The 24,681-nt window shown below is 56.0% G+C and overlaps 2 protein-coding genes across 5 annotated transcripts; one reads left to right on the top strand and one right to left on the bottom strand.

Moving 5' to 3' along the window:
• JUP (junction plakoglobin) lies at window positions 1-24,681 on the bottom strand. Of its 4 annotated transcripts, none has more exons than XM_047845918.1 (15): window positions 24,550-24,681; window positions 13,566-13,778; window positions 11,674-11,933; window positions 11,223-11,461; window positions 10,262-10,463; window positions 9,307-9,451; window positions 9,093-9,196; window positions 7,326-7,664; window positions 5,990-6,145; window positions 5,684-5,803; window positions 2,645-2,795; window positions 2,412-2,533; window positions 1,538-1,577; window positions 1,125-1,290; window positions 1-801 (listed from the first exon to the last, which is right to left on the bottom strand). In XM_047845918.1, the coding sequence occupies exons 2-14, from the start codon at window positions 13,768-13,770 to the stop codon at window positions 1,139-1,141; spliced, it is 2,235 nt and encodes a 744-aa protein (XP_047701874.1). In that variant the 5' UTR covers window positions 13,771-13,778; window positions 24,550-24,681; the 3' UTR covers window positions 1-801; window positions 1,125-1,138. The 4 variants fall into 4 exon arrangements, with proteins under 4 accessions (XP_047701874.1, XP_047701875.1, XP_047701873.1 ...); XM_047845919.1 differs by having other exon boundaries at window positions 13,566-13,775; window positions 24,550-24,679; XM_047845917.1 differs by having other exon boundaries at window positions 24,466-24,604.
• LOC125158621 (uncharacterized) lies at window positions 23,235-24,580 on the top strand. The gene is made up of 2 exons (XM_047845921.1): window positions 23,235-23,919; window positions 24,187-24,580. Exons 1-2 carry the CDS (start codon window positions 23,464-23,466, stop codon window positions 24,577-24,579), a joined length of 849 nt encoding a protein of 282 aa, XP_047701877.1. The 5' UTR covers window positions 23,235-23,463; the 3' UTR covers window position 24,580.

Below are 24,681 nucleotides of genomic sequence, written 5' to 3'. Positions count from 1 at the left end.
TAACCAAAAACATAAAGCGATAATAATAAAACTCTCCGCTGGGACCTCCCCCAGCCCCCCACACCCATGTGCAGGAGGTGGTGGTGGGTTCGAAACAGGAAGGGGAAGAGAAAGCCCCTCACCGCACACCAGAGGGGTCAGCCAAGAGCACTTCTCAGGAGTCAGCTAGGGCGGTGGAGTGGGTGGGACGGGGCGGGATGGGGTGCCAGGGAGCTGTCCCCAGAGCTCCCAGGAAGGGGCCAGGTCCGGTTGAGGGTCCTGGAGAGAGGAGCAGGCAGTGTCCTGGAGTGGGGGACTCACTCTCCGCGTCTCCATCCCATCTCCTTGTCGGTCCCTGAACTTTTCAAGACAAGCTTTGGATTCTGGGATTTGGGGCCTTGAACCTGGGTCCTGGACACCCCAGGGGCTCGGAACAGTCGGTCAGCTGGAGTTCAGTGAGAAAATCAGGCCCGGGGGAGGAACCAAAGCTCTGTGGGGCCCAGGCTGCTGGAGTCAAGCCGCCTGGGCTGGGGGGTGGGAGTGGGGGTCGGGGGGTGATTGCCAGGTGGGGGAAGAGAGCAGGTGATTGAGTCTAAAGCTTTAGTTCCGGGGCCACAGAGGTGGGGAGGGGGTGTTGGGCCCTGGACCCATGGCCCAGGACAGAAAAGCAGGAGCAGATCACCATCCCAAGAAAGACGCTACAGAGGACCTCTGGAGGCGTGGGGTTCGGCGAGAAGTCGCAGCCCCGCTCCCCTGGGCTCAGGCACTTTTCTGTCTCACCCCATCGCCTGCACGGAGAGCCTCTCAGATGAGGAACCGCACCTGGGGGGTGAGGCAGACACAGAGAGGTCAGGGCAGGCCTCTGTCCCCTAGGAGCTCGTCCCCCCCGCCAGGTCACCCACCCACTACCCACAAAGGGGCAGGACTCCCCACCCCCTCAAGATAAGAGAGTAAGGTAGGCCACAGACACCTTCCTTGGCGGGTGCTCGACAGCAAGGGACCCACATTCATCCCCCCCCCCCCAGAAAAGAGCCAAAGGTTCCAAGGAAACATGAGAGGGCCTCTTCCATGAGAAGCAGGTTTCAGCAGGGGGTGGGGGGGAAGCGTGTCTCCACAGCCTGCAGGCACGACAGAGGGCACCGTACTGGAAAGGAGCCAGCTAGGCCAGCATGTGGTCCGCCGCAGGGTAGGGGGGCCTCAGGCCGTCGCTATAGGTGTCGATGGGATAGTCTCCGTCCATGTCCATGTGCATGTCCAGAGGGTCCAGGGGCACGTCACTCGAGTACATGGGGCGGTAGGTGGCATCCATGTCTGGGGGGGAGGAGAAGGAAGGAGGACCTTCTAAAGTCTGTAGACCACCCTGCTGGACAGCCCTCCATCCATCTGCCGTGGGCCTGACCCCGTCCTCAAACTCCCACATCAGGGGACCTCCACGGGGATATCTGTGGATTCTATATGGTGTCTGCCACCGGGGACACAATGCCCCCTTCGCTCACACCCACAGACGCCCCACGCTCCGGGCTCTTGGGGGTCCCTGAGGAACTCTGCACACACTTACCATCTGCGTAGGGTTCATTGATGGGGATCATGCTCTGGGCCTAAGGAAAGAGACAGAGAAACATTGAGGGAAGGGAGAAGGGTGGAAAATGTAGGCTCTGGGCTGAGGGTGGGCAGCTGGAGGTGCTTCTAGAAAAGGGGGCCGGGGGAAAACAAAGACCCCTTGAAAGAACAGAGGATGGAATGCGGTTATTCAGTGCCTCCGAGGACCCCTCCTGTCAGGTACCTCCCGAGCGTGGAAGGTCCCACCATTCATGCTTGGGGGCACCCACAGAACTAGAGCAGCCCTGGGCACGGGAGTGGACCCGGGATCAGGGCAGCCGCTAGCCTATAGAGCACCTCCATGCAAGTTAGAAAAAGGCACCCTGCCTCAAATGCTTAGAATGTATAGTGTGGACAAAATAAAATTACCATTCTGGCAGGTCAAAATCAGAAAGACAGTTCAACCTATTACTTCCGTCTGCTAGAAATTGTCGTGGATGATCCAATTATAAAATAAAAATCAGGGTGCCTGGGTGGCTCAGTCGGTTAAGTGCCTGACTCTTGATTTCGGCTCAGGTCAGGATCTCATGGTGATGAGATGGAGCCCTGCCTGGGGATCCACACTGAGCATGGATGGAACCTGCTTAAGATTTTCTCTCTCCCTCTCCTTCTGCCCCTCTCCCACTTGTGCGCATATTCACATGTACTCCCTCTCTCTCAAAATAAAATAAAATAAAATAAAATAAAAATTTTAATTAAAAAAGTTAAAGAAATAATTACGAAATAAAAATCTATGAGGTAGACAGTATGACGGGAGCCCCCTTAAAAGTGCTGTCTTTGTGCAGTGTGCAACTTGCACAACCAGACGTCACAGTCCAACCCAGGATACTCACAGCCTCCCAGGCAGCTGGGTCATGCTTGAAGAGGGAGTTGGTGAGCTCCACAGACACACGCTTACGATAATCTGGGTTCTTGTCCTCAGAGATGCGGAACAGGACAGCGGCAGCATAGGTGGCTGAGCAGAGAGGAAAGGAAAGACCAATTCAGGTGCCTGCCTCCACTCTGGCTGGAGGACTAACACTCAGCCCTCTTCTGTTACCCTCTCGCCCACAGCACAGCCCCTCACCTGTGCCCTCGTTGCGAGAGTGCAGTAGCTCCATGAGTGGGGACGAGGCCCCCTCGGCATCAATGGCATCAGCTGCCTCCTTGTCCTGGGCCAGCTCACACAGCACCCCGGCGGCTACACGCTGGATGTTCTCCACTGATGAGTACAGGAGCTGGGGAGAGGGCATGCAGGGTGGGGAAGGGGTGGAGGTGGATGAGGGGTAAGGCAGGCAGGGGGGCAGCCTGCCTCCCAGCCCTGTCCATCTCTGCCTCCCTTTTCTGGATTTAACACAAGCTCATACTAGAAAGGGTAGAAAGCCTAAGAAAGGTATAAAGAAACAGAAAGAAAGCCAGCCATGATTCCCCACCCACATACAGCCTCTCTTAATACACTGGCATAGGGGCGCCTGGGTGGCTCAGTCGGTTGAGCGTCCGACTTCAGCTCAGGTCACGATCTCACAGTCTGTGAGTTCGAGCCCCGCGTCAGGCTCTGGGCTGATGGCTCAGAGCCTGGAGCCTGTTTCCGATTCTGTGTCTCCCTCTCTCTCTGCCCCTCCCCCGTTCATGCTCTGTCTCTCTCTGTCCCCAAAATAAATAAACGTTGAAAAAAAAAAAAAAATTAAAATACACTGGCATATTTCCATCAGATTTTTATCATAGTCCTGTTTTTTTATCTATAATTTTTTAAGTTTATTTATTCATTTTGAGACAGAGAGAGAGAGCGTGTACACACGTGCACATGAGCAGGGGAGGGGCAGAGACAGAGAGAGAGAGAAAATCTCAAGCAGGTTCCGCGCTGTCAGCAAAGAGCCCCATATGGGGCTCAAACCCATGAACCGGGAGATCACGACCCAAGCCGAACCTGAGTCAAATGCTTAACTGACAGAGTCACCCAGGCACCTCATTATCTATAAAATTTGATCTATAAACATTTTGGATGTTTATTTATCTTTGAGAGAGAGAGAGAGAGAGAGAGAGAGAGAGAGAGAGAGAGTGTGTGTGTGTGTGTGTGTGTGTGTGTGTGTGTGTGAGCGGGGGAGGGGCAGAGACAGAGAGGGAGACACTGAATCTGAAGCAGGCTCCAGGCTCTGAGCGGTCAGCACAGAGCCTGACGTGGGGCTCGAACTCCCAAGCCGTGAGATCATTATCTGAGCCGAAGTCGGAGGCTTAACCAACTGGACCACCAAGGCACCCCTAAGATTTTGTTTTTAAGTAATCTCTACACCCAACGTGGGGCTCAAACTCACAACCCGGAGATCAAGAGTCTCATGCCCCACCAACAGAACCAGCCAGGCACCCCCCCCCCCCCATAGCGTGTATTTTGATACTTTGATTCCTATTTGTTTGGGTTTTGTTTTTTTTTACCTAACATTGTAGCATAAGGCATTTTCCTAACCATTTCCTAGAAATCTATGAGCTCATATTGACAAGAGAAAAAGAGTAATGCTAAAAAGCAAAACAATAACAAAAACAAAAAAAACCCCATTGGTCACAATAGGAGGTCACAACAGTGCCAATCCCTCACTCTGAACTCTAAAGGGAAAAAATTTCTCAGGGAGCCTGGGTGGCTCAGTCGATTAAGCATCCAACTTTGGCTCAGGTCAGGATCTCACACTTTGTGGCTTTGAGCCCCAGGTTGGGATCTGCGCTGACAGCCCAGATCTTGGAGCCTGCTTCGGATTCTGTGTCTCCCTCTCTCTCTGCCCCTCCCCTGGTCACACACGTGCTCTCTCTCTCTCTCTCTCTCTCTCTCAAAAATAAACATTTAAAAGTAAATTTAAAAAATAAATAAATAAATAGGAACATTTCAAAAGCAAAAATTCATTAACATCGCTATATATGGCCATATGATATAATGGCCATTCTTTTTTAAACCATTCCCTTATCATTGGACATTCATTTTGTTTTCAATTCTTATAAGTAACATTGCGATTGTTGGCTATAGGTATACATTTCTGCCACATTTTAAATTAATAAATAATTATCTCATAAGACTTGTACTACTTAGTCAAAGGATATGAATATTTTCAGGCTCTCTATATAGATTGTAGAACTGCCTGCCGGAGAGGTTTTATCATCTTCTCTCCTCACCGGCAGGATATGGGACTGCCTATTTCATCACATCTTTGCCAGCACAGGGCACTCCCATTTTTTTGCCTTTGCCATTTTGATAGTGGAAAATAGGATCTCACTGGGAATGTGAGCTTCTCTTCTTTAAACTCCTGGGGTTGGGCACTGTTTATGAGCCACCCGGGAACTGCTTCTGCCTCTGCCCATCTAACCCCCGGGGTCTAGTATTAATGAGCTCTTTTATATGAAGGATATTAGACTCTTGTCTATTGTGATACCTGGAAACATTTTCCCAGTTTGCTGTTGATTTTTTTATTTTTATTTTTATTTTTTTATTTTATTTATTTTATTATTTATCTTATTCTTTTATTTTGAAAAAGAGTATGAGTGGGGGAGAGGGGCAGAGGGAGAGAATCTTTTTTTTTTAAGTTTATTTTGAGAGAGAGAGGGAGAGAGAGAGAGAGAGACTGTGTGTGTCTGTGTGTGTGTGTGTGTGTCTGTGTGTGTGTGCGTGCACATGCATGAGTGGGGGAGATACAGTTGAGAGAGAGAGAGAGGGAGAGAATCCCAAGCAGGCTCTGTGTTGTCAGCACAGAGCCTGACACATAGCTCGAACTCACAAACGGTGAGATCGTGATCTGAGCCAAAACTGAGTCAGATGCTTAACTGACTGAGCCACCCAGGCACCCCTGGTGTCGACTTTTTAATGCTTTTAAGGCTGTTTCTGACATGTAGATGATTTTAGTGGCTATGTGGTTGAATCTTAAGCTATTTTTTTTCACTTGTGATCTCTTCCCTTGCTTTTGAGTTTGGAAAGCCGTTCCTATGCAGGGATTTGCTAAGTGGTCACTCCTGGCGTGGCCACTTTCCTCCAAACTCCTCCAAACACCTCTTGACACCTGGCCCAGAGAGGCTGCCAAGCTCCCCCTTTTAGCAACGGGGATGTGCGGGGACTGGAGGGAGTTCTCCTGCCTCCCTGCCCCAGACTCACCTGCACAAACAGGGGGATGGTGTTCAGTCGGAAGATCTCCATGCGGTTCATGGGGTCCCGGGCGAGGATGTGCAGGGCTCCGGCACAGCCCTCCACAATCTCCTCCATCCTCACGCCGTCCTGCATAAGAGGAGGCGGTGGGACATTGCAACAGATGGCCCTTGGACGTGGCCGCACGCCCCCACCGTGACGATCTGACAAACCTCACTGGTCCTCACAGTGTGCACCCACCACAACCTGCCTCCCCATTTACACACACGTGCACACACATTCACAAAAAGCCCACTCTGACCCCCGGGGACTGACCGTGTATGGCTGCTGTGTGCCTGCAGCCACGTGGCGCTGGGCATCCTGGTGAGCCTTGACCAGCAACTGCACGAGGCGGGGAATGACCGCCGCCTCCTGCAGAGGGGCATGGTTGGCTGGACACAGGGCCAGATTCCTGATCAGGCCGATGGTTGCCTGACAAGCAAAAAGGACAACAATCAGGGACATTTCTTGGGCATCTGGAGAATCCCAATTTCCCAGCACCATCTCCTCCTTCCCTTGTCGTCTCCGTTTGCCAGACCACGAGACCACTCCCAGCCCACGTCCCTTATTCCATAGGATCGGTGGGTGCTCCTATCTAACTCTAGCAGCCCCTGCTAAAACGAAACCCCATTCCAGAACATGCTACCAGCCCCAGGCCCTGACTCTCACCCTTGCCCCTTCTCTCAGTACCCCTTCTCCCCCAGACACCAGAGTCTTACCCCTTTCCCAGTAATTCCCAAACCCTGCTTGGTTGACCCCCAAGCTTCCTGCTTTAGTGACACTCGTATTGTGATCAATCCTCAGTGAGGCTGCTCTGGGAAGAAGCCTCCTCCCCAGGGTGCCCGTCTCCCAGGGGCCACTCTGGCCTCCCAGGGTCCCTCGGGAAAGCAAGCTCTCATCTCATCTGACTCTCAAAACAAGCAGCCAAGAGAGCAGGGACAAAAATCACGAGAGCTGGGGACGTCAGCACAAGGTAGATGACCTGCCAAGGTCACTCTGCCACTTAGCTGCTAAGTCAGACCCTCCCCCCACCTCGGGCTCGCAGCAGGGACCAACCGGCGGGAGGGGCCACACACTACTGCTTTTTTTCTCACTATGGATTTTAAAAATTCAGTGTGTGACTACTTAGAGGCATTCTTATCTGTACTGTCAAAACTGTCTACAATTTCGCCAGTGGGAGTCCCTGCCAGCTGGCCCTCCTCTACCCGGGCAGCAACCTACAGAGAAGGCTGCACCCCTTCACGCCCTTAATCCCTATGGCAGACACTAAGTGTCCCCCCACCCCCAGAACCCTTTCTGCTTTTTGTCTTTTTAGTATCCCTTCTGAGTTGTAGCGGGACACAAGGCCTTCAGGACACATGAGGCTTTACCAGCTTCCTTGTATCTAGATGTGGCAACGTGATCAAGTTCCAAACTGTGAGCTGAAGCCACGCGCCCCATGGAGCAGCAACATTGCCTGGGAACGCGTTAGAAATGCAGCGTCTGGCGGCCACTCCAGCCTATGGACTCAGGGCCCATTAGAGCGGCTTTGCCTGCACTGATTCGGCACCTAATCCCGACAGCAGAGAGCTCCTTCCCTTCGCCCGGCCCCCACGGCGGCCACAATAGGTACCTTGACCAGCGGCCACTGGTTGGGCTGGTTGAGCAGCTTGACGATGGCCGGGATGCCGTAGTTGAGGCGCACGGAGTTCTGGGCCATCTCGGCCTCCGGGTGACGGCTGGTGAGGTGGCGCAGGGCGCAGACCGCAGGCTCCGTGATGTCGTCCTTGTCGCCGGCACGCAGGATGGCGTGGATGAGAGCCTCCACGCCGCTGTTCTGGGTCACCAGCGTCTTGTTCTTGCTGTTGTTGCACGTCAGGTTGGACAGCGTGCCCGTGGCGCAGGTGAGGACATTGACGTCATCCACGCTCAGCTGGTTCACCAGTATCTTCAGCACGCTCTCCAGGCCCTCCTGCGGGTTGTGGGGGAGGCAGTGGAGAGTGAGGGGGGATCCCCCGCTCCCAGAAGTCTTTCCCAAATACGTCCGAGGGCAGCAAGATGAACTCACGGTCTGAAGCCCACCCAGCTGACAGCCACTGGGTTCTGCCTGCGTGCCCAGGAATCTTCATCCCTGTGATTCTGCCGACACCTCACGGAAGGTGGTACTATCAGGGCAGTTGAGGGGCTTGCGCACAGACCCACCGCCGGCGGGCCAGCTCCAAAGCCAGGCCTGACTCCAAGTTCGTGCTCTTCCCTCCACCCCCCTCCTGCCCCTCTCTGCATCCTCAGAGCCAGGCAGGGCCAGGAGGAAGTTGTTGAGGAGGCCACATGCCTTGGTGGCCCAGCTGACCCATTTTTCCCGGCTTCTCATCTTTCTGGGCCTTTGCTGCTGCCCCCTCAGCGGTCCCCAGACCAAATCCACTTTCAGGAAACATTCCTGCCCCAGAAGCCGCACCTCTCCCAGCGGAGCCACGTGGGCCTTGTGAACAGAAGGCCCCCAGGCTCTGGGATGACGGTTCTGGGTTCAAATCCCATCTCGGCCAATTTACTAGCTGTGAGCGAGGGCCATCATGTAACTCCCTGGGACTCTGTTTCTTCACCTAACCAACTGGGTCCCACATTCCACCTCCAGTTGTTGAAAGACATAAGCGAGCCAATGTTCACAAGTGCCTAGCAGAGTCCAGCAAGTGGCCAGAGCTGAATAAACAGCCTACGGATGGGGGTGGGGGCCTCTTAGGAACGGCAGTCAGGTTGGAAAGGGAGACCAGGAGTCTTGTCCTAAAACTGCATTTTTCTTTAAGTTGTGTTTTTAGCCAGCAGAGGCCCCAAGCTGTCTCTTGGTATATTACTGTTCTTCACCACTGGGTCTAGGTCAAAACTATTCCCCTGGTACCATCTGGGAACGTGTGGCTTAGGAACATCAGTGCCTTCATCTATTCTCCTTCCTGAATCTTTTTTTTTTTAAATTTTTTTAAATGTTTATTCATTTTTGAGAGAAAGAGACAGAGACAGAGACAGAATGTGAGCAGGGGAGGGGCAGAGAGAAAGGGAGACGCAGAATTCAGACAAGGCTCCAGGCTTTGAGCTGTCAGCACAGAGCCCAATGCAAGGCTCGAACTCATGAACCTCGAGATCATGACCTGAGCCGAAGTCAGATGCTTAACTGACTTAGCCACCAGGCACCTCTCCTTCCTGAATCTTTAACAATGATTAGAACCTTAAGCTAAAGGGATGAGGGTCTGCAGGGTATTACCAGCCTCAGCCACAACAGGGCAAGATTGTGAGGCCTCAGGCCTCCCACAGTTCCTGAGGTCAGAGTCCCAGACAGGAGCGTGCATGTGGCAAGAGGGGAGGACAAGGTGGCTGAAGAGGTGGACCCAGGCCCGAACGCCTCCCTCACCTGTTTGGTGGCCACGTCCGAGAGATTACGCAGGGTCCAGAGGCAGTTCTGTACGAGGCGGGGGCTGTTGCTTGTCAGGTGTTTGCCCAGGGCCTGCATCCCACCTGGGGCACGGAACAGGGGGCATGTCAGCCACGGGGAGCATGGCTGGCCAAGCCTGGCTGCTGGACAAGGCCTTCACCCCGCCCCTCCTGGCCACATGGGCCATACTCACCAGCCTCCACAATGGCGGGCTTATTGCTGGGACACACGGACAGCACCTTGAGCACGCGGCTGGTAGTCCAGAGCAGCTTCTCATAACTGTAGTTGCGCATGATCTGCACGAGGGCCTGGGGTCCTCCGTTGGCTAGGATGATGAGCTGGGGTGGCGGGGGAGACAGTGGAGAACAAGTGTGAGACAGACAGGAAATACGACAAGGAACAAGGAAAGGATTGGGGGTGACAGAGCTGTCATTACTGAGCTTCAGCCAAAACCCGAATAGCTTTTGTGACTGGCAAAGAAATCCAAAATTTTGAAAAAAGGATAATACACAACGCTGACAAGGATGAGGTGAAATGGTACTAACATACACCACCAACAATGACATTGTAAATAATACAATCCTTTCGGAAAACGATCTGGAAATCTGGGTAAAAGCTCAGAAATATTAAAAATCCTTCGCCCCACTGATGAAAAAATTTTCTATTCCCTGGGAAAAGCTGTGTGCCCAAAGATGTTCGCTACAGCACTGTTTATAAGGGTGGAAAATTGAGAGCAATCTAAATGCCCTCAGAAAAAAGTCTCGGGCCTCCACTTAATGAGATGCTATTTGCCCCTACACAGGGTGGTTTTGAGGATGATACAGCAACAACAAACAAAAAAGAAAACGTAGGAAACAGATGCAAAGTTGCACATTTGCCATGACTACAACCACGGACAAATATGCCCACAGGACAGCACTGCAGGAAGCACGCGGAGACAGCAGTGGCTGTGTGAGGACGGTGCCTTTTTTCCTTTCCTTTTCCTAATCCTCAAAATATTTCAGTTACATAATGAAACATGTACAGCTGCATGTACTCATGTATTTAACCTAAAAATGGTGAGGGGGCAGTGGCCGGAAGCTGCAGCGGGACAGAAGGCGATGCGCGGGAAGGCTGCGGCTCTCGGCTGGGGGCGGGGCACAGCCCACCTTGCTCTCCTGGTTGCCGTAGGCCAGGAGCTGCAGGCAGTCGGTGGTGATGGCCAGGAACTTGGGGTTGTTCTTGTTAAGCAGGGGCACCATCTTCTGCAGCCCGTCTGCCAGGCGCACTGCCATCTTGGCGCCCTCCTGGTAGAGTAGCAGGTTGTGCAGCGTGGTGATGGCGTAGAACAGGACCGACTCCACGGGGGAGCTGCGAGGGTGGGCAGGGGGTTAACAGGAGTCGGGTCCCTGGCATAAATGCAAGCTAACCTCCCCCAGGAAGCCCTCCCCTTACCAACACCCCTGTAGACATAGCCCTTTACTAGAATCTCATTGTCCCCTGAGCCCAGCCCCACTCTTATGCATGGAGCACACAGCACCGTCCCTCTCCCCACTGGGAGACCACAACTCTTCCTGCTTCTGGGCTCCTAGCCCAGTGCTGAGTGCCTAGTAGGTCCCCTGGACATCTGTCTCTACTAACTAACTACCATATGGGAGGCCGTGTGCTAGAGAGGTCCTGCAAAGGGCGAGGCGGGGGTGGGGGGGTGGTCAGAGTATCTCCAACCTCAAGGAACTCACGGCCCAGGATGGAGATAAGGAAAAAGGCCAATCAATATTAACAGGATGGGAAAGAGAAAGGTGGCAAGGGACTTTGCACATGCTGTTCCTTCTGCCTGGAATGGCCTTCCCTTCACCTACACAGGCCAAGCCCCACTCATCCGTCAACCCCCTGCTGCTAAAGTGCACAGTGTCTCGCGGCTCTGAGAAATCCTGGACAGACCTCTGCCCTAGCCTATACTGTATCCTAATAACTAATGTGCCAGTTACGTGCCTGCCTCCCCTGCTGGGCTGTGAGTAGCTGAGCACCAGGACTGGGCATGGTTCTCTACCTGGCACATAGAAGGGCTTCAGTAAATGTATGAAAGGGAGAGGAAAGCCCCAGTATCCCACAGCAAGCAGGGGCAGTCACCTGAGCATGCGGACCAGGGCAGGGATGCCGCCTGACTTGAAGATGGCAAGGAGCCCCTCGCGGTGGTGGGAGAGGTTATGCAGGATGCTCGTGGTGCAGCGGGCCGTGTCCAGGTCACTGGTGTTCTGCATCGTACGCACCACGGCTGCCACCAGCTGGGGTGAGCCCATCAGCGCCCGCCGCGACGCCTCTTTCTTGGACAGCTGGTTCACGATCATGGCTGCCTTGGTCACTACCACCTGAGCGGTAGAAGGAAGGATGGGAAAAAGTGAGCAGACGGGCCGGGCTGGCTGACACTGGAGATGGAGGGGCCAGGTGACCCCTCCACAGAGCTCGGAGGGACCCGGGTCAGTCTTTCCCCGCTGATGGGGCCCCAGGTAGGGCCATCCCCTGCAGACACCTTTACCCCCCTCTCTGCCCTGCCCCCACCCTGGCCAGGCCCCTCACGGACCGGGTCCTCATCGTTGAGCAGTTTGGTGAGTTCGGGCAGGGCCCGGGTGGCCAGCTCGGCGTCGTCCTGGTAGTTGATGAGATGCACGATGGCTGACTTGAGCAGCTGGGACGGCTCGGCCAGCCGCTGCAGGTTGGTGGCCTGCCCCTCCACCTGGGTGGCCAGCAGCAGTGAGCTGTCTTCACCTGTCACGCCAGGACACATGGCCTCCCGCACCCGCTTGGCTCTGGCCGTCGTGGACATCTGGTACTCCAGGTCTCCTGGGGGCCAACGGGCAGGGACTGAGCTGCAGGAGGTGGGTTGGGTGGGGGGACACTGGGGAGCAGGGCAGGCCTTGCAGACAGCCCACCTGGGTTCTGTGGCCTCGCTCACCCTCCCGCCGACCAAAGCCCCGGGACACCACTCGCAGTCCTGCCTCTAACAGAGGGGAGGTCACCATCGCCTCAGTTACATCAGCTGTAAAATGGGGTGCCACCTGTTCTGCCCATCACAGGGAATTCTTATGGGAATTAAGTGAGATAATGGTTGTAAACTGCTCTGCAAAGAAAAGATGTAGTGCAAATGTCACTACAAAACCGTGAGTGAATATTACTATTCATAGGAATAATTAACATTTTTGGAGTATTTGCTATGTGCTTAGCTGTGAATTAAATGCTTTCCTTCTATTTTCTCAGTTAGTCCCACCATAACCCTACAAGATAAGTACTATTATTATCTCTACTTTACAGATGGGGAAACTGAGGCACAGAGCGCTTATAGGAGCCCAAGCTGGGGTGTGAACTCAGACAGCCTGACTCCAGAGCCCAAACCCCAACCCAAGGCCCCTCCCTTAACAATCAGGTCGGGGTAGCATGAGACAACCTAAGTCTCCTTTCAAGTCTGATATCTCATGACTCTAATTATATCCTCATCATCTCTAAAGGAGGCAACTCTCCCATTACATAGGCTAGCAAATAGAGGCCCAGAGGGCCAGCCAGTATCACACAGCAGATCAGAGGGAAAGTCGGGACTGTGGGTTTCAGAAAGCAGGAGGTGGGTTCTCAGCTCAGACTGCAGGTTCCATCCACCCCTGGGTGGGTCCAGGAGTCCCACGGATAGGTGCCCACGCTCCCCAGGCAGCCCTACCCTGGCAAGTGTCCCAATGCCCTGGGGGGAGACAGGCGAAGGCTCCAACCCCCAGTTAGCGGGGGAAGGAGACACCGCTGGGCTTTCCCACCTCGGTGCTGTACTTGGCCCTGCCAAGCCTGCAGTCCGGGAGGAGACCCCCAGGGGCAGGGGCTGAGCTCCACCCACATGGCCCACCCTACACCTTCCCCAGCTCCCACAGCTCATCCCGCTCAATGTTCGGAGCCCTGCGGCAGCTGCAGACAGCAGTCCTAGGGCTCGGATACTCCTCTCCCCGAGAGAGGCTTGTACCCTGGCTGGTGTGCATCCCCACTCCTAAGCCCCAGAGCTCAGAGCCAGAAGCCAGGTTGTCACCCCCCCACCTGGCCTCAGCCTATCTACAGGTCTCCTCCTAGCCCCACCAGGAGTCCTGTATCTGCATCAAACTTGAGGTTCCTGGAACAAAAGGACCATCTTCCCCTATAGTGCAGGGGTCCCCTGAGGGCAACAGTGATGCCTCCTTATTATACTGTAAGTTCATTGAGGGCAAGGACCACACAGGTGGGCAGAGTCTATGCTTCCCCCTCTGTGCTAGAAGTTCAAGGAATAGGAATCTGCCTCCCTCTCAGATGGGGGCACCCTGAAGTAGCTGCGCCTCCTCCCTCAGAGGGGAGGCCCCCTAAAGTCTGTCTCCTTTGGCCCTGACTTCCCTCCAGTGTCCAGGCTGGTTTTCTGCTGAGGTATTTCGATGTAATAGTTTCCATGAAATAGTCCCCAGGGATCCTGACCTTGGCTCTGGGGCACCTGAGTGTAGGTGGTGGTCTTCTTGAGCGTGTACTGGCGCCCGCAGGCCTCATCCTCCTCCATGATGCCCTTGCTACTGACCGAGGGCACACAGGTGTTGGCCCCCGAGTGGATGCCAGAGTCATAGGTGTATGTCTGCTGCCACTCAGTCACCTTGATGGGTTGTTCGATCAGGTTCATCACCTCCATGGTGGCTGCTGGGGACACAAAGGAGGGGCAGGAAATCAGTTGGCTCCAGTGAGGCATCCCATCATCTGGCCCAGCCCCCAGCTTCAGCCCATCCGCAGGCCCAGGGAGGGACTGCCCACAGTAGGATACCCAGGTGTGAGTCCTGGGCTTCGACCTCTGACCTCCAGGCTAGGGTGCAGTGAACCCCATGGGGAGTGGGGCAGTAAGAGCAGTTACCACAACCCAGCCCTCGGCAGGCTCACCTTGCCGTCCCTGCCCCATGCTCCCAGAGCAGGAGGCACTCGGGGCCTCCAGCAGCTTCTGGGGTTCTGCAGACCCACCCCCACGCACTGGGGCTCCCTGGGAAAGTCTGTGGTGAGGCAGCTGCACTCTGAGCATTGGACAGGAAACTGGGTGGGGCAGGGAAGCAGTCAGACAGGTTTCTCTGGACAGCCCCGGAGGCTGCTGGGAGAAGTCCAAGGCTCCCTTGGAGACTCTGGGATCTCAGGATCTTTCCTGAAGATGGGGCAGGATCACAAGTGATCCCAGAGGCCTGAGCCCTAAGACCCCTGTCTCTCCAGCACCCCAGTTCCCGCCAGGCTTTTCCAGAATTCCGTGCCCCACTGACCGGTTCAAGTAACAGCCACATACCAATTCACCTCTCCGCAGAGCCCAGCCCTCGTTTGCAAAATGGGGTAACAGCACCTCCCTCGCAGGTTGTTGTGAGGCCCAGATTGGTGAAGGACCCAGCCTGGTGCCTGGCACATAGTAGGTGCTCCGTGTTGGCGGCCTCGGCCATGTATCAGGGCTTCCTCTCTCTCAGGGATGTTTTCCCATTTCTAGTCTTCCTAGAACCCAGGCTAGAGATGAGGGGTGGGACAGGCCTCAGGAGGGGTCACTGCTTTTCAGGCACCCCTCCTGCTCTTTGCAGGGACTTGGGGACCCTTGAGGTTAATGAACCGCTGGCCCTACTCTGTTCCAGGGTGGTGAATTCCCACTTGGCCCACTTGCCTTCCCGGCCTTGGGAGCTGATTCGGGAGGAGAGGCGAGGCAAGGCGTGCTCTGGTTGAGGGCCGGCCTCGTGCCAAAGCTTTCACTGATGCCTCAGCCCCACAAGCGGGTTTTGAAGCATATGCTCTGCCCCCGCCCCATTTACAGACGGGGAAACTGAGGCTCCCCAGGTGAGGTGGCACAGTGGAGAAATGGCAGAGCTGGGACCAGGCACGGGCCTGAGTGACCCCCAAGTCTGTGGCCTTTGCGCACACAGTGTGGCCTCAGACAGCAAGCAGACCACGGGCCAGTCCACCCATGACAGTGGACAGTACTCAGCACCTCAAACCCATGGTCCCGTCGTGATGCGGACCGGGTGAGGCCAAGGGTGGTTCAGCTGGTTTAGCCTGACCCCACCCCAGGAACAAAGATCACCAGGGATACGTCTTCCCAGCGCTACCCTCGAGGAGGAGGCTGACTGAGCCTTCGGGCCTCCCTGCCTTTTATGGCGACATGGGCTCCTTCCCTGCCTGTGAGCGCACCTGGAGCAGGCAGAGGCAGGAGCCAGCCCAGCTCCCAGCCGCCTCCTCCTCTCCTCCCTTCACCCCGAGTGACTCAGAGTTTCGAGCTGACAAACAGAAGCAGGCCCAGAACACCAGACAGCAGGCTCCGTGCCACCAGATGCACCCAGCTGCTTCCCAGGCCTCGGCCAAGTGTGGCTATTTCAGGAGGAGCCCCCTCCCCCGCCCCCACCCTAACCACACACCGCCCAGCACTCCTGCCTTCCGGGGTGGGAGACAGAAAGAAGAGAGAAGTTTGGAGGAGCAAGCTTGTCACTGAGCCGCCCTGGGGAGGAGAAACCTCCAGGGAGGGGGCAGGGGACATCCAAGCTCTGCAGAAAGAAGGTGAAACTGTATCAGGATATGCAGTTGCGTTAACCCTGTAAATGCCACCACGCGGGGGCAGAGGGCTGAGCGGACATCTGGGCACTGAACCTCCGTCGGATCTGCTCCAGACAAACTGGAAATCTCCAGTCCTGATCAGGAAGAATACCCCATCTGAGCCAGAAAGAGCCCCTCCCCAGCAGAGATCGAAGCCTACCCCTGCAGCTTCTGGGCCCAGGCAGGGGGTCGCGGGCCTCACTCTGAACCTCAGGAATCAAACACCCTTCCCTCGCCACCCCCATATCCACCGGGACCACCAAAGTCAAGGCTGGCCATAGGTGGGCATTTTGCCAGCAGGCCTCTCACCACCCCTCCCAGCTCAGGCTTGGAGCCAAGAGAAGCTGAGGGCTGGGCAGCTGCCCAGGGCCAGAGAGGGGCCACACGGAGGTCAAAGGATCCATGGGGGAGGGGACACTCAGCTGCTTTTACTATCAAATGAGTCTCATGCTTGCCTCAAGGCTACCGGGCAGGCATTTTATTATTCCCAATTTCCAGCTGAGAAGACTAAGGCACCACACTGAGAAAATGGCAGTGTTCCGTTCAAATCCAGGCCTGCCTCACTGCACACCAGCCCACTCAACAGGGCAGCTCCCCTCGCTCCTAACAAGGGACCTGGGGAAAGAGGGACACCCTGCAGTCAAGGAGGGGCAGCCAGGCCCAGGTGTAGAAGAGAAGGCGGCCCAGCTGATCTGGGAGGAACGATGATCCCTAAGATTCTGGGCATAAGGGACCCCGCTTCCCACGACCAACGAGAAGGCCGAGAGGGTGGGCAAGGTGAGAGTCGGAACACAGTTCAGAGCGGACACACTCCAGAACTCTTCTGGAGGAAAGGATCCGGGGAGAGAGAGCTACTCCGGCAACAGGAAGGTCTAGAAGTCAGACGGCGCAGGCAGGACAGTCAACGCGCCCCACCTTTCTCCTCACCGACTCCCAGGAGAGGCGGAGGAATTCTCCCACAAGAAGCAAAAGTGCCGCTTTGGCAGTTCCCAGGGCGGAGGGGGCCGCACCCAGCCTGGTGTCGCCCCTCTCCGCCCTGGACCTGGAGTGAGACCCGCCACAATGCCCCTGGACAGAGCCAGGGTGGAAGTGGGTGAGACAGACATGGCCCTGCCCACGCACTCAGGCCAGAGATGGGCAGCGCCAGACACAGGGCGGTTTTCTGAGTTGCATGGGGGGCCTTTGTTGAGCAGCACGATCTATTGTTGCCCACACAGGAGGCCGAGAAGCCGGCTCAGAGGTCACAGGGTGGGGTGGGGGACAGTACAAGGGGCAGGAAGAGAAGCCTGGGCCCTGGATGGGGAGTGCAAAGGAGCCTCCCTCCACTGGTCTACGCTGGGTAGGAATCTGCAAGCAAGCTTTGGACACACCCTGCCCTTCATTCCTGCTTCCTCCCCAGCATGGCCAACCCAGCAGGCCAGCAGTAGGCACTCTAAGTCCAACACGGTCCCAGTCCCGGCAGAGTGTGGTCCAGTCCGGGCATTAAAAACAACTGCCAGCGGCATGATCTCACAGTTCGAGAGTTGGAGCTCCCTGTTGGGCTCTGTGCTAACAGCTCAGAGCCTGATTCCTGCCAAGGCAGGAAGCTGTGACTCCTTCTCTCTCTGCCCCTCCCCCACTCACACTGTCTTCCAAAAAATAAATAAATGTTAAAAAGTAAAAATACAAATAAAAATAAAAATAAATAACTGCCACCGGGCGCCTGGCTGGCTTTCAGTGGAGCATGCGACTCTTGATCTCAGGGTTGTGGGTTCGAGCCCCACTTAGGGTGTAGAGATTGCTTACAAATAAAATCTTTTAGGGGTGCCGGGGGGGGGGGGCTCAGTTAGTTGAGCATCTGACTCTGGCTCAGGTCATGATCTCACAGTTCGGGACTTCAGGCCCTGCATCGGGCTCTGTGCTGACAGTGCAGAGCCCTCTTTGGATCCTCGGTCCCCCTTTCTCTCTGCCCCTCCCCTGCTTGCACTCTCTCTCTCAAAAATAATCATTAAAAAAAAAACAAAAAAGAAAGAAACATCTTTTAAAAAATCTTTAAAGAAAATTTGAAAACAAAAAACTGCCACCAGAGCTACCTCAGGCCCCTGCCACCACCAGCACCGCCATCGGGGTTGGGCTGGGCTGGGCTGCAGGATGCCAAGTGTCACTAAAAGACCTGGGAACGAGCATAGGAATGGGCCGCCCAAGAAGCGTGCTGGAAGCAGGCTTAGACACACTGCACGAGGGAGCTAGAAGTGCAGGCAGAGCCCTCCAGAAGCTCCTTGGGCCAGTGGCCAGCATCCTATGCAAACTCCGATCACGGGCTCCGACAGTGACAGAGGAAGGGGGCTATGGGTAGGGCAGAAGAGCATGTGAGTCAGGGAAGGGGATCCATCCATCTGGCTGTGTGCCCATGGGCAAGTCGCCCGATTTCCTTAAGCCTCATATTCCTCATCTGCAAAGTAGAGATGATCAAGCCGCCCCTTTCTTCAGACCGTATGTGGATCGTGGATCTAACACAGCCGTGACCATGGAAGCCCTCTGTTGGCGGTCAAGACCCAGGGAAGCCTTCTTCTATTAGCAAAGCAAAGAAATGGCAGAGGAGGCGGCCAGCAGAGTCGGGCCTGCTTTTGGGGACCTGGGAGCCAGGACCCAGGGAGATCCGCCTCCCAACCCTAAGCCAGAGCCCCGGGGTGGGGTTGGGGGGCTGGGTAGGAGGAGTTATATCCGGTCTGGGAGAGGAGGCCAGGTGGAGACACTGCTCTGCCCTCTCCCCTCTCCCCGGTCACATGTGCTGCTTCCTGCAGCCAGGGGCGGTGAAGCCAGTGAGGCCTGGACATTCCCCACATAGCAGCCCCAGGAGAGGCTGGGCTGAGCAGGGTCACAGCCCCCACCCTTCCCCACTGTCTCTGACTCCAGCAGAGATTTGACCAGCCGTCCCAAGCAGACAGAAGCAGACCCCAGAAAAGGCCAGAGACAGACATGACTGCTTCCCTTGTGAGCCCTGTCTACCTCATCGGGCTGGGACTTCTCAACTAGGCCTCTCCCCTCAGACTAGGGGCTCCAGGAGGAAACACCCCACCAGACTAGAGGTTCCTTAACAGAGACTGCGGTCTCTCCTTTCAGAATGGTCGTCCCAAGCTGGCAGAGACCGAAATGGGTGCCACCTATGGCCAGGGCCCTGGGGACAGGACAAGACAGAGGAGACCATCCTCCCGGATGCTTCCAGAGGAAAACCCTCACTTCCAGTCTGGAGGACAGCCCAAGCTGCTGCCCAGGACTGGCTGGGGGTGGGGGAGGCTCAGGTCAGACCGTCCCAGCCGCTGTTTGTTTTCTTCCTTCTGGGCTCCTTCCCAAAGCAAACAAACCAGGGTGGGGAAATGAAGGGAACTTGGAGGAGAGGGAAATGCGGGGCCAGGTGGCTTGGCCCTGGGAACCTCCGGGCTCCCCCCCTGGAGAGGGCTCCAGCTGGGGCTCCGGTCTCTGCTGGTGACCCTCTGAGGACAAAAACCTAAACCAGCGGATGACCCCAAACCGGGGCTCCTGGGAATGGAAAAATACTTCACCCAGCCTCAGAAAATAGCCAAGGGTGGGCCTGCGCCAGGGACCGTATGGCACACAAGTGCCCCCATGGGGCGACTCGGGCAGCCCTGACCCCAGCTGGTATCCTCTCCTTAGGGGGTGGGTCCCCAGGGTTTCATTCTGTGAGGATCTGCCCCCTCCACCCGCTGCCCCCGCCCCCGACCTTCTCCAGGAAGTACAGGAAAAAGCCCACTATTAGTTTCCTGTTCTGCATTTGCTGGAGAAGACTAGGATTCGGAAGAAGGTTTGGTTAAAAATTTGTTATTGCAGTCACAGCATGAGATCATCAAGATCAAGGCTAAGAAAGGAGAGGATGCTAAGAAAAAGAGAAAGGAAAGAAATGTTAGCGGTGGGATCATGGGTGATTTTCTTTTTCTTCTTCTGTAAACTTTTCTAAACTTTCCAATTGTTTTTCACAATGATCAGATATTACTTTTTCAATCAAGAGGGAGGAGGATTCACATGGACCAAATTCCTCCTCACCCCCAAATAAGAAGCAGACTGATTGCCCAGTGTCATCCCAACTCTCCTGTCCCTGTCCAGGCCTGCCACTCAGTCCAGTGTCCCCACAGTGGGGAAGGGATGCAGACCTGTTAAACCCATACTCTGCGGGTCACAGAAAGCTGAGCTTCCTGCCCTGAGGTCCCCCAAAGGCTGAGGTGCCAGGAGGCTGAGCAAAGAGCTTTCTCTTCAGGCCTGGCCAAGGAAGTTGCTAGACATTGAGGCAGTCCATGCCCCCAGACCTCCACCAGATTCAACCGTGTCCCAAGAGAGAGGCCTCAAAATGTCACTTGCAGGGACACAAACCCAGGTGACCTGGCCCAGCCACACTTCTCTTTCTCTTCACAGGAGTCACAGGGCCGGCCGGCTCATGGATACCTGTCCCTCTCACTGCCAGGACTCTCTTCTCCCCAAAGACACAAGACTAGGAGTTTCCCCAGGGACCCCTGCAGACCTCAGACTGGCACCAGAGGTACTGACTCCTGCCTGCCCTCTCTCCTGGGCAGGACGGCCCCCTCCAGCTCCCGTAGACAGAGCCCTGCTTCATCCTCCTCAGAGAAGAGTCTATTCTGATCTTTCATTGCTCTCTCTCACTCAGCAATGCAAGATCTCATCTCTAACAGACAGGAAGTCCTTCCTCTTGTCTAGCCTCCACTCCATCCCTAAGAGCATCAGTCCCAATTGCTCGTGTCCCCAGGGGTGATGGAAAACTGCAAGCCTGGCACCCCCTTTATAGCATCAGCCGGGGCTGAGATCATTCTCTTTCCTTCTCGGTCACATCAAGTGCCCTCAGCCTTCCATTCTCCAGGATCAATGATCGCCATGTCTTGGGTCCCCTCTGGACCTCAAGGGATCCAGAAGCCCAGTGCTGATGACATTGGAGCCCAGGCTGCACCCACACAGACGGAGGCCCCATTTCCCAGGCCCATCCTGGTGTCAGGTGCCCAGTGGGCAGAGGTGCCAGGAACCAGGTAGCTCTGAGAGGACCGTGACACCAGTGCCTCCCTCAGGGACCAAGGCTCTGGCTGACCCAACTCCCATCATCAGAAAGGCCCTCCTGGCCCCTCAGTCGCCTGGCCCCAGAGCAGCCTGGCAGCACGGACTGGTACAATCCTGCAGGACGTGGCCCAGTCCTAAATCTGACTCTCATTTCTGTCTACTCTCCAGGGACCAGCCCTCCCCCCTCCCTTATCTTGGCACAGGCCCAGCCCCCAGCAAAGCAGGAAGCCCCACTTCCTCTACAGGGACAAACCCAGGACAGCCCAGGGTCTGGCCCAGCACAAGCCCGGAGGCAGCAGCAATTTTGACCCCTGCCTCCTCTCTCCCCCACCAGCCTCTTCCAGACATGGCCACTGCCCCTGGCCTTGGGGAGATAGCCCCCTCCCCCAGGAACTAAAACCCAAGCCAGGGAGGTTTCAGAGGGCTGGAGGCTAGGACATGAGTCACCCCCTCCTGACCAACCTGCCCCCACCTTCACCACCCACACATACCTTCCTGGGTCATTCAGAATTCTCCTCTCCCCAAACTCCCAAGCAGAGGCTCTCAAAGAGAGATCACAGATTCATCCCAGGGCTGTAGTGGGGCGATACAGCAGGATGAGATCTGGGCTTGGAACCAGAGGATCCAAAGGCTAGTCTTGGCCCTGCTTGGGTCTCGCTATGCAACCTTGAGCAAGTTAACTTAACTTCCCTGAGTTTCAATTTCCTCATCTGCTGAATAGGATAATGATACCTGCCTCTAGGGATAGTCATGAAGTGAGAACAGTTGACGAAAGTGCTTGGCATCTGTAAAGTCCTCCCTTACTTTTTTAGCCACCATTTATCAAGTACTTATTGGGTTGATTATTCCCATTTTGCAGAGATCACTGAGGCTCAGAGAGATGAAGTGACTTGACCAACACCACACAGGTTAATGAGTGACAGAGCTGGGATTCAAACCCAGCTCAGTCCACGCCCAAATCACTGCGCTCAGAACCACCCTACTGTGACATCTTCCCAACTGTCCACGGACAATCACTCTGTCTCATTCTCAGGTGGATCCTCTCCGCAACCCCTCATCAGTACCTGCCCCCGGAGGGAATCCTTCCTACACACAGCCCTGAAGCCCAAACAGAGGTTCCAGAGGGCTGGAGATGGGGGCGGGGCTGGGGCTGGGTAGAGAAGGCTCCTGTCACCCAAGCTAGGGCTTGATCTAGCAAGAAATGACTAATTGGGGGGGGGGGGGGGGCGCCTGGGTGGCTCAGGGGGTTAAGCCTTGGACTTCGTCTCAGGTCATGATCTCACAGTTGGTGAGTTCAAGCCCCAACGTCGGGCTCTGTGCTGACAGCTCAGAGCCTGGAGCCTGCTTTGGATTCTGTCTCCCTCTCTCTCTCTCTGCTCCTTTCTCACTCAGCCTTTCTCTCTCTCTCAAAAATAAATAAACATTAAAAAAAAAATGACTAATTGGGTCCTACCTTTTCCCCCCTCTACCTCCCATCCAGTGAATCACCAGTTTCCACCAGGTACCCCTAGAGATACCTCCTCAGTATTATCTTTTCATCACAGCCACAAACCAGATTAGCTAAACTAATCATTTAACCGATGTAATTATAATGCCTGCCCCTCCTCCACTTTGGCCCACAGAAGAGGGAAAACAGGTTATTTTTGCCCAAATTCCATCTCCTTGTGGTTCCCCAGAGGTACACTACCCACTAGAGCAAAAGAATGGGTTCCCTCCTCCGCCTCCCCCTAACCCAGGGCATTCTATGGGGGCTGGTCTGACCCCTTCCCACTGCCCCAACTACAACCACCAGAGAGGTGGTAGGTCTTCCCAAAGGAGTTAGGCGAAGCAGCCCTGATTCCCCCCAATACTCCCTTCACCCCAGGACCAAGGGAGAGTCTGGCTTTTTGTATTTCCCCTCTGTTCCCCAGGAGGCTGGCATCCAAATCCCTACAAAAAGACCACACTTTAGATTTTTAAAAACCAGTACTGAAAGCCTGGTGATCTCCAGCTCTGCCCAGGGAAGGGGTTCTCAGGAAACCAGGGTGAGGGCCCGTGCTCATGTTGCTCTCCTGAAACCTCCCCCTGCCTCCATACCTTCCTCCTGTCCCACTTTCCCCACGCAGCTCTCTCAGGAAGGAATGGTTGGGGAACGGACTGCAAAAGCCTCCAGAAGGAATGCACCTTCAAGATTCAGAAATCAGGGGCGCCTGGGTGGCGCAGTCGGTTAAGCGTCCGACTTCAGCCAGGTCACGATCTCACGGTCCGTGAGTTCGAGCCCCGCGTCGGGCTCTGCGCTGATGGCTCAGAGCCTGGAGCCTGTTTCCGATTCTGTGTCTCCCTCTCTCTCTGCCCCTCCCCCGTTCATGCTCTGTCTCTCTCTGTCCCAAAAATAAATAAACGTTGAAAAAAAAAAAATTTAAAAGATTCAGAAATCAAATGGAAACCAAGCCCCAAGCTCCACACTCTTCCGCCTCAAAACCCAGACAGCTATATAACGTGGGGGGATGGGGTAGAGGAAAAAAAGGCTAGAACAATCGCTCCCCCCACCCTCGTCAATTTGGCCCTGCCCTGCCCCACCCCCATTCCTGGGGAGGGGGGCAAAGCTGGGGAGAAAGCCACTGGCGCCGGCCTCAAGCGAGGGGGTGTGGTGGTCCCCGGAGACAGGAAGAGAAGGAAGAAGCTGCTTCCCCTTTGCCCCCCTCCCCCCACTGCCCCCTCGGGCCCCAGGGGCCCAGCAAACAGGATGGATGTGGGGGCAGGGAAAACAGGGTCAGAGCGCAGACACCAGCCCCGGTTCAGCTTGGCCAGCTGGGAGTGGAGGCCTTGCCCCAAGACGGACCCCCTAAGCCTGGGGAAAGCCCTGGAACAAGGAGGCAGGAAACCCCGCAGTGAAAGCTGCCGTGAATACTTCCTCCTGGAAAGTTTGTTTGGGGTGATTTGTTTCGACAATAAGAGGTTAGAGAAGAAGAGTAGTCCCGTTCCCCTATCGACACTCTGGAAGCAGCAGCTACTGGAAACTGGGCCGGTGAATTTTCCAGCCATGCACGACCCCTCCGCCCAGACCCCAGTCCGAGCCACGGGTGCCAGACACCAGCTGGGCGCGGAGCCGGGCCCCGCGCCAGTCCCGCTGTCATCGCATCCCACCTCGGCCGGCGCAGCCCTAACACGGCACCCACCGGGGCGGAGGGAGTCGCCGCAGGTACAGTACCGACGAGGCCCGGGAGCTGGAGGGCAGGGCCTCTGGACTCCGTGTGCTCACCTGCTCCGCAGGTGGGGCCCGCGTCGCTGGGAAAATGTGCGCTCGGCCCCCACAGTTGGGCAAGCCGGGCGCAGACAATAGGGCCCCACCCAGGCCTGGGGGAGTAGAGAGGGAGGGAAAGCGAGGATGACGCGTGAGGTGGGGTGAGAGTGGCCCCAAAGACACCAGCGGCAGCAAGTTTCCCGAACTGTGCATTCCTGACTACAGAGTGAGCCCTGGGACGCAGACGAGCAGGGCAAAGTCTCCCTCGCCAGCGTCGGGGCGAGAGTCGGGGACGCGGCGTCGGGCGAGCTCCACGGGCCCCAGGTCAGGCGCGACCCCACAGCCACCTGCGCTCATCCCTCCCCGCCCTTCTCAGATCTCCAGCTCACGCAGCCCCCAGCGCAGTCGGCCCGAACCTCGCGCCCCCTAAGTGGCCGCGCCCAAGGGTCCCAGCGCGCCCCCTGCCGCCGGTGCAGGGTGGCGCTCCCCGGCTCGCGCCCTCACCTGCCCCGTGACGGCGGGGATCGGCCTCTCGGCCGCTTGCCGCCCTTCCCTCGCCCCAGCGATCCCTGCCCCGATCGTCCGCACCTGCGTGTGGAGCCTGGCCGGGCTGGGTAGGGGTCGGGCCGGGCTGGGAGCCGGCGCGGGCAGCGAACTGAGCTCGGCGCGCTCGGGCGGCGGCTGCTCCGGACTCTGGCCAAGGCAGCAACTCAGTAACCG

The sequence above is a fragment of the Prionailurus viverrinus genome, unplaced genomic scaffold (assembly GCF_022837055.1).
Source record: "Prionailurus viverrinus isolate Anna unplaced genomic scaffold, UM_Priviv_1.0 scaffold_35, whole genome shotgun sequence".
NCBI classification, from domain to species: domain Eukaryota; kingdom Metazoa; phylum Chordata; class Mammalia; order Carnivora; family Felidae; genus Prionailurus; species Prionailurus viverrinus.
The sequence above is the reverse complement of the archived record's forward strand: the minus strand, read 5'-3'. Positions and strand labels throughout refer to the sequence as shown.

What these genes read in the sequence shown, in the direction of transcription:
- JUP (XM_047845918.1), bottom strand. Translation starts at nt 13,770, where the DNA reads ATGGAGGTGATGAACCTGATCGAACAACCCATCAAGGTGACTGAGTGG. An exon ending in ACCAGTGGCCGCTGGTCAAG is followed by an intron (nt 6,146 to 7,325) that starts GTACCTATTGTG and finishes TTTGCTTGTCAG; the next exon opens with GCAACCATCGGCCTGATCAG. An exon ending in GCACACAGCAGCCATACACG is followed by an intron (nt 5,804 to 5,989) that starts GTCAGTCCCCGG and finishes CCTCTTATGCAG; the next exon opens with GACGGCGTGAGGATGGAGGA.
- LOC125158621 (XM_047845921.1), top strand. Translation starts at nt 23,464, where the DNA reads ATGGATGTGGGGGCAGGGAAAACAGGGTCAGAGCGCAGACACCAGCCC. An exon ending in GGCGGAGGGAGTCGCCGCAG is followed by an intron (nt 23,920 to 24,186) that starts GTACAGTACCGA and finishes TCCTGACTACAG; the next exon opens with AGTGAGCCCTGGGACGCAGA.